This window comes from Asterias amurensis, chromosome 5, assembly GCF_032118995.1.
Source record: "Asterias amurensis chromosome 5, ASM3211899v1".
NCBI classification, from domain to species: domain Eukaryota; kingdom Metazoa; phylum Echinodermata; class Asteroidea; order Forcipulatida; family Asteriidae; genus Asterias; species Asterias amurensis.
Genome location: NC_092652.1, coordinates 1595446 through 1608513, shown reverse-complemented (window position 1 = coordinate 1608513; position 13068 = coordinate 1595446). Strand labels below are relative to the sequence as shown.

At 37.8% G+C, this 13068-nt stretch overlaps 1 protein-coding gene across 3 annotated transcripts in view; it reads left to right on the top strand.

Annotated features, from left to right (window-relative positions):
• The window catches only part of LOC139937096 (speckle-type POZ protein-like), a 33887-nt gene that overhangs the window by 16193 nt on the left and 4626 nt on the right, over positions 1–13068 (top strand). For all 3 annotated transcript variants that reach the window (XM_071932094.1, XM_071932092.1, XM_071932093.1), the window contains 7 exons: positions 1943–2061; positions 7869–7990; positions 8356–8507; positions 9459–9586; positions 9986–10163; positions 10776–10954; positions 12093–12235. In XM_071932094.1, the coding sequence (XP_071788195.1) occupies positions 2023–2061; positions 7869–7990; positions 8356–8507; positions 9459–9586; positions 9986–10163; positions 10776–10954; positions 12093–12235 (941 nt within the window). In that variant the 5' untranslated portion in view covers positions 1943–2022. The remainder of the gene's footprint in view (positions 1–1942; positions 2062–7868; positions 7991–8355; positions 8508–9458; positions 9587–9985; positions 10164–10775; positions 10955–12092; positions 12236–13068) is intronic.

The window sequence follows — 13068 nt, the reverse complement described above, 5'->3', positions numbered from 1 at the left end:
CGGACAATTCTATGAACAATCCATCAGGAAAAAAGTACACTCCCCTCAGTGGAAATCCGATAGATCTCTGAGTGTGCGTGTAAACCAAAGAGAATAGTCTCAACTACGTGTAATTGTGTAAATAATCTCCATTTCCTCTTTGCGGACTTTGGCCAGATCGAGATTGTGAAGTTATTTTTCTTCTAGGAAACTCCAGAGTGGACTTTTTGTGTCTATGAGGCTGAGAATGGAAAGAAAATATGTACTAAATGTATTGTTGCCTTTTATTGCTGCAACTCACTGCTCAAACACATTTTTAAAGTGCCACCCCGCCCCCTCCCCCCAAAAAATATATATTAAACAAAGTTGTTAGTGACCTTACGTTTTGATGAAAACACGACACATTTTGTACCTTTTTATTCAATTCCGGTCTGTTTTCCAAATGCTCTCAGAACTTTTGTGCGAGGCGCTATATATACATAAGTACAGTTTGTTATCAAGTACAGTTTGTTATCATTATTATTGTGTCAAAGAGCCCTGTAAAAATTCAAGTTGTCAATTAGATTATTGGATGTGCATTGAACTAAAAATAGAAAAGTGGGGGGGGGGGGGGGGGTGGGGTAGGGGTTCTGTTATTACACAATCTACAAACCTGTTCACAACAATAAATCTTGCCTGTTAACAATTTATCTTCTAAAGCATGTCATCCTGCTATCTACATTCCCCAAGCTAATGCCAATTATAACCAGGATTTAGAGTTCACTGGTCATGCCACTTGTACCAACGTCAGCCGCTAGCATGGTCCCTGCACTCTACGTTATTCTTTCAGCGACCTCTGTATCATTCATTAGTCCATGGATATCGGGCCGAGCAAGGCTCCACTCCAGAGACCTGTGAGAGTGCACTCTCTCGATATGAGGTGCCAGCCAAATGAAAATGCCATAAATCACGAAGCAATTTGCTCCGGGTGCTGGTGCCCCGCTGGGGGTTACCAGTGTTACATGCAAGTGACCGCTCTATCATTGACACCGGATGAGTTATATTGGCGGACTGATATTGAAAATTAAGATCAACAAAATGCTATGAGTTCGGAGAGATATTTTTTTCTCTGAAGATGTTCTCTGAAAATTGATCCATGGATTTTTCTTGAACAATATTTGGCCCATTGTCTGTAAACTATGGCCTAACTCAGTTCTGTAATCAAAACCTTACGTATTACAATCAATCTGTGAAAATTTCATCAACTAAGGGTGTACTTCAGTATGGAACAATGAAAAACGACACATTCAAATTTCCGTTTTGTGTGGGATCTTAATAAATTAATAGAGGCTTCAATTGGTAAGCCTATTTGGTTTTGGAGGTCTTCAAGTGTTATTTTCTCAACTCTGACGGAGTTTCAGACATAAAGGCTGTTAACATGGCTTCTTCAGGGACTGCCAAATACAATGTGAAGCTACAAATGCTGTAGATATGTGTAGCTCCTTTGGGAGGGCGTCAGCATGTGAATCCGGACTGCATAGGTTCTAGTAAATTATTTTGTATTCAACCCAAAGTTATTCAACATTTATCCAGTAGGCCTATATTGTATTTTAATGTCGGTTTTATTTCAGAGAAACAGCAAACATACAAGTACTGTCATGCTGAGAAGTGGCATAGTGCGTAGGGATAGCGGCAATGTAAAATTTAGCTTTTATGAGTTGTGTTGGTTCTGGCTGATTTATGTTGTTTGTCATTTTGTAGTGCAATTGACTGTCAAGCTTCAACTGCTCTTCATGAAAATCAATTGATACATGTATGAGTATGGAACAAATGCTCAGAGCTAAGCCAGGCTCTCAAATTATCTTTTTCAGATGTACTGCATTTGTAACCCAACCCTCGGGGTGCCAAACAATAAGATTTCAGACCATGAAATTTAATCAGACTTTTTGTAACGCATTCAATTTTCATGTGTATTTATCCACAGGTTGAGTTTTTTCTTCTTTGTGACTGAATAACTAGTCCAAGCTGGCGACGTCACGGGCCCCTAGTCCCCCGCCTGCAGAAATGTCCTGCCCCGTGGCAGAGAATTGGTGCTACACACAGGTAAACAAATTTATAATTTAAATACATGTAAAGGGTCTATATAACTTTGTAGGACAAAAAACACATTGTCCACAGATTAACACTAAACTTACACAGTTTGAAGATAATGATGGTGGAAAGCTTCCCTGAAAATATTACGTGCTGAGGTGCTCTAGTTTTTGGGAAATTAGTAAAACAATGTCATGAAAATAATTTTTGTCTCACGAGACGAAAATTATTTTAATCATTTACAAACGTATTACATTGTTTTACTCATTTCTCAAAAACTACAGCACCTTAGTAAGTAATATTTGAAGGGAAGCTTTCCACTATCATTATCTTCAAACCCTGTAAGTTTAATGTAAATATATGGACATTTTGAAAAGGTAACCAAATCCTTTAAAGGACGTTAAATTTGCATCGGGGATGAAGAATATTAATTGGTTACCCATACTTCAGAGGGAGCTGTTTCTCACAATAGTTTATACTACATCAGACTACAGGTCCCAATGCTCATTACCAATTAAGTTTTTATGCTGGTAATGATTTTGAGTAATTACCAATAGTGTCTTTAAATGTTGTCTTTCTCACAATAATTTATACTACATCAGACTACAGCTCTCCAATGCTCATTACCAATTAAGTTTTTATGCTAGTAATTATTTTGAGTAATTACCAATAGTGTCTTTTAATGTGGTCTGCAACTTTGCTGTATCTCCTGATGACCTTTAAATGTACTTATATTCCCCAATCATCGATTGAGTCAAATTGATTCATCGTTTGAGTCAAACTGATTGTCCAATTTAGCTTTCCCTATACAATGAAACAAAAAAAATACCAGTACTCTCATTGCAGCAGAAAGGGCTAACGAGCTTGCATTTGGCCTGTGTTTTTTGTTATGTTGTTATTTTTAAGAAAATATTTCCCGACGCGTGTTATGATTTTTCTAAAGTATGATCAGATAGGGAGTTTCATCAATGAAGTGGCAATTTGGTTTATTTCATAAGGGCGACTTCCGTCTAAAAATTAAACAAGTTTATGGGAATATTGAAAGCCAAAACAAGATCAATATTATCAGAGTTTGAAATGAATGGTCACTTATTCACCAAATGGGAGTGGAAACAGCGGCGAGCATGAAAGTGTATTATGGCTTGAACTGCAAGAATTGCTTCAAGGAAGGGTTGCTGGCCCAGTGCTAAAATGACTAGACTATTGCCAGTGTTACATTGATTATTATTTGGAAGCCATCGTAGCATTCAAAGTGACCATGTCATTGCAGGGATTCGTAGACATCTGAACATTAACAGGTTTTGAAGTGGAATGGGGTTATACAAATTTCATAGCAAAACATCAAAGGAAACTGTGCAGAAATTTCATCAGATGTAATTTAATATTTCTGTCATCTTTTTAAAGAGATAAAATTGCAGCGTAGTGTGGTATTATAGCATAAAGTCAACAGTTTGCAGACGTGTCCAGCGTTTTCAAAAGTCAGATTATAGAATCAGTTTATTTTTAGACACGAAACAGCGCGTATTTATTTGATTGAGTCTACGGATGTCATGGATGTAGACAGGCGATGAGGTGCTAGACATCGATGTAATGAGTAAGGCCTAAAATATGTTCAGGTGCAGTTTCTGTACTGTAAAATGTAGGCCTACATGTAGATTAAAGGCAAGGTGCGGTAAATAGACTTACAATTCATGGAAATAAAGCATTTAAAATAACCGAAATTTTTGTTGTTTAAAGCATTTTTAGAATCATTTCACCTACGAGTTTTGTGGTTATAAATGAAAAAAAGAATTTTTTTTATCCAGAAATATTTGAATCTGAAAATCGTTTCTGTCAGAAATGTTTACTTTAAATAATTGTAGTACATGTTGTACACTGTACATTTTGACTTTTACATAAAACTTTCAATACAAGTTTAATATAATCTGTATGTTGATCGGCCAATGCTTCGGTGCCCTTTTGTGTCACGGTTCAACGAACGTCTACTTTCTTTCTGTACACTTTTACTAGCGCCCTTCAATACAAGGCTTAGTTACATGTATCCCCCTCATAGCGCTAAGTTCAAGGACTGTGCAGGTTGACCTATATCTCTCTCCCTCTTCAGTATAAAGGTTTGCAAAATCCCATCTGGGAAATTATATGTGTACGTGTAGCAATTAATTACACGCGGTTGAAGGTGAAAGCATTTAGCAATAGCATTTCTAGTTTAAACTGCAAGTTCGCAGTATGAAGTGCGCTGTACGAAATGTACATTTCTGTATTCAAATACTGAACGAGAAGAGAGGCACACACTTTCTGGGGTATTCTTTTACACTCTTTTACACTTGGCCCAATTTCATACGCAAAAAGATTTTATGCTATGCAAAAATTATCAGGTAACAGTACCAGGCAAAGATTGCGCGTGCAACAAACATTGTAAGCAGCTCTATGAAATTTGGCCCTAGTACAAATATATAGTGCAACTTCTTATTATCAGCGTGATAACAAATTCAAAAAGATGTTATTATAAAAGCAGAAAGTATTCCTTGACAAATTTCTTTGCTAAGCATTTACCATAAAAAGGTAGGGCACTAGTCGTAACAATGTAAACTTCATATTTTGTCTGGTAGCAAAATTTATTCTGTGCTAAGCTTATTTCTGTGCTTGCTTGGTTTTATGAAATTTGACCTAATCACCATTATGGTTATCTTTTTCCTTTTTTTCGTTGTGATCTTGTGGCAAGGAAAACCAAAACATTTTACCCTTATTTTCAAGGCACCATGCATTGAGGGTTTCTTTTCCACAAACATTGGTATTCCGCCAAGTTCAGTCATGTGATGTAGATCATGATACAGTGACAGTGTTTCCGTGTCATGATGAATGTTGGTTAACATTTGTTTTAGTCCAAACAATAAGAAAACAAAGAGCAGACCTGGATTTACTGGGTCAATAAACGTTAATGTATTCTTGTGTTAGAGTTGTATTCACAAAATAATGTTGAAAAATATAAGCACAATTCATATCCCTTTGCAAAATGAAAATGGCTGTACCCTCTGAGAGATGAAATCCCAGGCCTGTTAGATCCCAATTAATGCTTCACTACATTGTATGTACTAAAAAGCCCCTTTCACACAAGAGCAATTTAGCAAGGGTCCCTTGCTAAATGGTAGCATGGTTGTAAGATTTTACAAAATGTACCTCGTGTGAAAGGACAATATTTTTTGGAGTGTCCAGGGTCCCTTGTCAAATCTTGTCCAATATTGCTACATTTTGTCGGAGTTCTGGACCTTTATCAAAATCTATGTATGTACAATGTACAATCATGGAGGTACATATACCCCATGTACATTAGGATGTACATGTATATACAATAGCCTACATGTTCAGCCAGTTCGAGTACTACATGTATGCATTGAGTGCGCATAAACTATGATGTAGTTATTGTAGGCCTGCACTGCAGAACTTGGCCGGGTATTAAACCAGTGCCTGGGGCCTTCGCATAAAGCAATAACGTTTAATCACCCCAACCGTCACAGCGAAAATGTATTTGAGAATATATCAATTGAGGGATTTCTCAATTTGACCTGACGTGCATTTGTGCACACGTTCCAAGTTGACCGTATGAGGACACCCTGTGTCCGCATGGCAGAGCAATGATCATCAATACGTTCATCATTATCAATCTACAAAATGACAAATTTTTACGCTATAGATTGATGGTGTGGTTCTTAATGTTTACGGTGTTATGTAGATTGATGGTGTAATTCAAATTCCCTGTTTGGAACGTGAGTCAAGGCTGCCTCACATTTCTCTGTTATTCCCTTTGATTATTTCCCACCGGTATACATAAAAATCAGCGCCTTGTTTCAGAGATTTAACGGGGAGGAAATCAAAACTGAAGGTTCATTTTGTCTCTTGGTTGTGGTTTTCCTTGTTGTTGCTTCTTGAGGGAAAAGAAAGTTTCTACTGGAAAATTTGAAAACTTGACACCGTTTTTGTTTAAAGGCACAGAAGTCTTGGCAATGACAGCCATTGCTTCAACTGCTTTTTCTCACATTCTTGGTTTGATTGTGTTGCTTGGGCTATACATGTACATGTAAACATTTCTTTTGTTTACAAATATTGTCTCCTATTTTAGATTGAGGGCCTGTATTCTTATTCTCTTTGGTAATAACTAACTGTTGTACTTTGCAATAAAGGCTGACCATATTTTGACAACCAAGGTTTGCAAAACTCATGGCTAGAAAAAGAAACTTCTACATGGTGTAAGGCACTCTGTTTAATACTGTCAGTATTACAAATTGTAGTGAACTGCACTCGTATAAGAATAGGGGTACATGTACTTCTCTAACATTGTTCCTTCTGGACAATTACATTGCGACTAGGAAATGTGTACTGAATTTCTGCACTTTTGACAGCAAATACGTTTACTTTGACTTCGCGCATAAAGACTTCAGTGTCTGCAATGGGAATTTGTTCGGCCAAATTAGGAATTCATTATTGTGCATTGTGAAAGAGTCCAGTGGCATCAAGCTTGAAGTTGAAGTGCCTGGCTTAAAGTGCCACCCTGGACCCAAACCTGTTGACACGGTTGAGCAGAAAATACTGCTTGACAAATTTATTTTCTAAGCAAAAATTGAGTGGGGCACAAGCCACAACAATGCAAACTTAATGTAATTTTGGCTGGTAACATATTCCTGCTAAGAAATACTTTGTGCTCAGCAATTTTTTGTGCATACAGGCTATTTAATTTGGACCCTGCACAGTGCAATGTTTCACTGCATGTTATTTCCCTGTATTACATACACAATCCCACATAGAGCGGGGAAACAAAGATGAGGTAATTGAATATTTCAGACCTGTACAATGTAGGTGGTTTTGAGAAGTATTGCAACAACTGGCAGGGTGGTTGTAGGGAAAGTACCTGTTTGTGTAGTAGTGGAAAACATTTCAAAATTAATATCAATATCAAACAAATTAATAATAAAATAAAAAAATAAATAAAAAAAAAACTTAGGTGTAGGCTGTTAATATCAATATTTAAAGGTTTTATATTTTTAAATAATAAAATTACATAAAATAAAAAAAAATGAAAAAAAAGAGACCTGAGGTGTAGGATGTCCTTAGCAACACCCTCTAGCAACAGCCGGAGCTGTGGTCATAGCCTCCATTATGGATTCAGCATCAGTAAGATTCATCCCTACAACGCCCTACTTCCCAATTCTCCTCCTAAATCGTCCCTTTCTTTCTGCAGCATCAGTAAGATTCATCCCTACAACGCCCTACTTCCCAATTCTCCTCCTAAATCGTCCCTTTCTTTCTGCAGCATCAGTAAGATTCATCCCTACAACGCCCTACTTCCCAATTCTCCTCCTAAATCGTCCCTTTCTTTCTGCAGCATCAGTAAGATTCATCCCTACAACGCCCTACTTCCCAATTCTCCTCCTAAATCGTCCCTTTCTTTCTGCAGCATCAGTAAGATTCATCCCTACAACGCCCTACTTCCCAATTCTCCTCCTAAATCGTCCCTTTCTTTCTGCAGCATCAGTAAGATTCATCCCTACAACGCCCTACTTCCCAATTCTCCTCCTAAATCGTCCCTTTCTTTCTGCAGCATCAGTAAGATTCATCCCTACAACGCCCTACTTCCCAATTCTCCTCCTAAATCGTCCCTTTCTTTCTGCAGCATCAGTAAGATTCATCCCTACAACGCCCTACTTCCCAATTCTCCTCCTAAATCGTCCCTTTCTTTCTGCAGCATCAGTAAGATTCATCCCTACAACGCCCTACTTCCCAATTCTCCTCCTAAATCGTCCCTTTCTTTTCTCTTCTTGCTCCAGGTGAAGGTGGTCAAATTTTCGTACATGTGGACCATCAATAACTTCAGCTTCTGTCGAGAAGAAATGGGCGAGGTACTCAAGAGTTCCACCTTCTCATCCGGTGCTAACGACAAACTCAAATGGTATGCGGTACAGGGTGGTCAGTCATTTTAGGCCTAACTTCATTAAGCTGTTAAGCATAAAAAAGTTACTTAGCAAAGACAAATCTTGCTTAGCAGAAAAAGGGTACCAGCCAAAATATCTTGTAAAGTGTTGCTTGTGACCGGTTCCCTGTTGGTTTTCGCATAGTAGAAAAATTTGCTAATCTCCATTTTACACTTTATGAATTTAGGCCCTCTGGCCTGGAAAATGTGCTTCTGCTCTTTTTATTTGTTGGGCTGATTGGAATCAGTGGAAAGGATTAATAACCAAAAGTCACAAGATCCCTGTCACCATTTAGGGAAACAAAAAGATAGCTTGTTAATCTTTTATCTTTTTTAATTAACAGGTGTTTGAGAGTGAATCCCAAGGGTTTGGATGAGGAAAGCAAAGACTACCTGTCCCTCTATCTCCTCCTGGTCTCATGTAATAAAGCAGAAGTCAGAGCAAAGTTCAAGTTTTCCATTTTAAATGCCAAGAGAGAAGAAACAAAAGCAATGGGTGAGTCTTGACAAAGTTGTTGCTTTGTGGAAGCTGACGGTAGACAATAAAAGCAATATCAATTTTACTGCTGTTACGTTGACAGGTTTTTCATTGATTGGGGAGGGGGATATGAACAAGAAGCCCCCCCCCCCCCATTTTTTCAAACCCACCAGGCCTATGATTCTCAGGAATTTCTAAAGCCTTTCTGTTCCTTTAAACCTTTTCTTGAAAGAAGTAAAGCAGTCATCAAAGAGGCATGAAATAGTTCATAATGAGTCCAAATATGTAGGTTTTACATGTATTTCTGGTGAGTTGTAACATCTGAGAGGTTCTGAGTCTCGAATAAGGGGGAACCCAGGCATGCAAGCCATTTGGCTTCATGACTTCAATCTCTTCCCTGACCCTGTAGTTAGTTGTCCATTAGAGCAAAGAAAGATTCTGGAAAGCAAAGGATCCAAGAACCCTACATCATCATTGCCATAACAATGATGACAAATCAACAGTATCTTTAAAGGCAGTAGACACTATTGGTAATTACTCAAAATAATTATTAGCATAAAACCTTTCTTGGTGACGAGTAATGGGGAGAGGTTGATGGTATAAAACATTGTGCGAAACGGCTTCCTCTGAAGTGCCATAGTTTTTGAGAAAGAAGTAATTTTACACGAATTTGATTTTGAGACCTCATATGTAGAACTTGAGGTCTCAAAATCAAGCATCTAAACGCACACAACTTCGAGTGTCAAGGGTGTTTTTTCCTTCATTATTATCTCGCAAGATCGATGACCACAGATTTGTTATTTCATGCATATGTTGAGATACACAAAGTGAGAAGACTGATCTTTGACAATTACCAATAGTTTCCACTGTTTTTAAGATGACAAACCGACAGTATCTTTTAGGAAAAAAAGTTCCGTCTAAAACAAGGATAAATGTTTCTAACTTCTTCATTCTCCCTGTTTACCACAGAGAGCCAGCGAGCGTACCGGTTTGTCCAAGGCAAGGACTGGGGCTTTAAGAAGTTCATCCGACGAGATTTCCTGATGGATGAAGCAAATGGTCTCCTCCCTGATGATAAACTCACATTATTCTGTGAGGTGAGTCGGCGTGTTTTAATGCGTCAAGTACATAGTGTGGACCTGAGAACAAAAGAGGTCCACACAGTGTAGGGACTTGCACACTACGTGGACTTAAGCCCGGTTCATTCTTCCAGTGAATGATTCCAAGGAGTTTAGCGCAAGTTAACTGCTGCGAATTATCCTTTGCGAATTTGTGACATCAACATTTGTATCACTTTCGCATTCGCAGGAAGTATGAACTGAGGTTCACACACAGACACAGATTTTTAAACAGTGTTGAAGAATAGGATTTTCCTTAAAAGGAATAACCACAGAGTTGTTTGTTCATCTGTCTGTTTGTGTGTTTGTGTATTTGTCTGTTGGTAGGCGGGGGAAAGCATAGACATTAAACAAGAACCTATTATTTTGTTTGTGTAGGTAAGCGTGGTTGCAGAAACAGTCAACATTTCCGGGCAGTCCAGTCAAGCCCAACTTAAAGTCCCCGAGTGCCGGTTAGCAGACGATCTGAGCTCGCTGTGGGAAAGAACAACATTCAGCGATGTCACGTTATGTGTCACCGGCAAAGAGTTCCTGGCGCATAAAGCCATCCTTGCAGGTAAAAAACCCCAGACATGAACGGCTGGAGGAGGAGACTAGACGCTCTTTGTCTGGTTTCCTTTTTGCGTTCTTCAATTTGTGCTTCCTGTCACACCCTCCCCATGTGTTCCTTCATCTTTGAGAACATGCCAATAAATGGATACTGTTTGAACATGACCAACTTCTCAGATATCCTAGTTGTTTTTAAAACAAGTTTTTAAAGCTGTGATTTTCCTGTGTTTTTTTCCTTCCCAGAAATAATGGATGGAGGTTCTGTAGGAAAGTCTGCAAACATTTACATAGAATTCCTTTTCACAATTTGTTAACAAACTTTCCATCATAAGATTTTATGTTTTTTCAGTGGACTTCTTGCATGTCAGATTAACGTATTTACAGATCAGAAAAGTTCAGACTCTCTCTCTATTCATGTATTTCCACTTCACTGCTCATGTTACATTTAGTTACATGTTTGTTGCGTTGTCATTTATCGAGAAAGACTCTGCTAGGGTCTAAACGTCAAGCCATTAATGCATTTATACCATAGGTCCTTTTGGTTGGTAAGCTGTTTCTAACATTTTTTTTCTGTTATTTAAAAGTATACTTACCCATTTGCTATCTCTTTAATTTTCAGCACGTTCACCCGTCTTCAACGCCATGTTTGAGCACGAGATGGAGGAGAAGAAACACGGCAGAGTAGAAATCACCGACGTAGAACCAGAAGTCATGAACGAGATTTTAAGATTCATTTACACAGGGAAGGCGCCCAATTTAGAGAAGATGGCTGATGAATTATTAGCTGCAGCAGATAAGGTACGTTTATAGCTTCAGCAGTCGGGCCTGCTGCTGCAGAAAGTGATACCAAAACAACTGCTGCAGTGACCTTGGTTCAGAAAGCTGCAGTTGTGCCTTCTGCTGCTGCAGAATGTCTTGTAGAATAAATTGTTGCTTTTTTTCAGTCCAAACAGCTGCATTTGTCCTTGCTGTTAGTCAACTGCTGCAGTAGTCTTGGTCCGAGCAGCTGCAGTTGACCCTCCTGCTGCAGAAAGTGTATTGAATCAACTGCTGCAGTAGTCTTGGTTCAGAAAGCTGCAGCTGTCTTTCCTGCTGCTGCAGAAAATCTTATTGTCGACTATGTCTTAAGACACTGTGTGGACTTTTCAATTTTTATTGTTTGTAATTTGCTGTAATTTTTATGAAATATTTGTGTAATTTGCGCCTTCGATCATCCTCAGCTCTGACGGAGATGGTGCATAAGAAATGCAATAAACTATTATTATTATTATAAGATTTAAGAATTTTGTTCTACCTAGTGCAACTAACCCTTTTAACAGTAGTTGGTCAAAACAATTGTGTGCATTTTAAAATATTTAAAATATTTGTATAAACCTGTTACCCTCATCCTTTTCAATCACTGTCATATGGTTATTTTAAACTCCTGCTGTATATTGTTTTTTATGTCCTTTATTTACATTCACTCCCCTAATAAATGCCATGTTGCTTATCGTGACAATCAATATTTATAATCTTGAATCTTGTTGTCATCCATTTATTCTCCTTGTACACAGGGAAAACAACTTCCAATAAATACTTACAATCTTGAATCTTTCTGTCCATTTACAGTATGCTCTTGAGAGATTGAAAGTAATGTGTGATGATGCATTATGTTCTAATCTAGTCAATGAGAATGTACATGTAGCTCAAATTCAACAGTTCTTGTGTTTCTAAAATTCCATGTTTCTTGACAATGAATATTCATAACCTTGAATCTTTCTGTCCACCCACAGTACGCTCTTGAGAGATTGAAAGTGATGTGCGAGGATGCATTATGTTCTAATCAAGTCGTTGAGAATGTACATGTAGCTCAAATTCAACATTTCTTATGTTTCTTAAATTCCATGTTTCTTGACAATGAATATTCATAATCTTGAATCTTTCTGTCCATCCACAGTACGCTCTTGAGAGATTGAAAGTAATGTGTGAGGATGCATTATGTTCTAACCTAGTCATTGAGAATGTAGCTGATGTCTTAGTATTAGCGGACCTACACAGTGCAGATCAGCTTAAAGCTGTAGCAATCGACTTCATCAACAGGTGAGTTAATAGACAACATGTTTTGTCAATTGATACTTTGAAGCATTAATTATTTTGAATATGTCGTAACCTGTATGTTGTTTGTACATATCAGACCTCACCTTTTAAAGACAGTGGACACTATTGGTAATTGTCAAATACTATTCTTCTCACTTGGTGTATCTCAACATAAGCACAAAATAACAAACCTGTGAAAATTTGAGCTCAACTGGTCATCGAAGTTGCGAGATAATAATGAAAGAAAAAACACCCTTGTCACACGAAGTTGTGTGCGTTTAGATGGTTGATATCAAGACCTCAAATTCTAAATCTGAGGTCTCGAAATCAAATTCGTGGAAAATTACTTCTTTCTCGAAAACTATGGCACTTCAGAGGGAGCCGTTTCTCACAATGTTTTATACTATCAACCTCTCCCCATTACTCGTTACCAAGTGAGGTTTTGTGCAAATAATTATTTTGAGTAGTTACCAATGGTGTCCACTGCCTTTAAACTAGCCTGGTATAAATGGTCTTGTACAGCAGTGTGTGCTTCTAAAAACGGGCAGCCTACTTTATTAAAATCCTCAATTATTTTCCTTTTCTGATGTGAATAATAATTTATTTTTTAATGTGTTAATTTATTATTGATTGTATTAATGAACCTCATTATACCATTGAACTGGTTGTGATGGCTACCAATAATACATCAGAAAGATATATTAGTAGCAAGTTGAACAAATTAACTTAAAATGTTACCGATGCTAGCAGGGTTAGTTAGGGTTAGGCTTACATAATATAGTTACTACTTGTGCATGTACTAGCTTTTTGTTTGCGGGAGTGACATTTCCCCATAC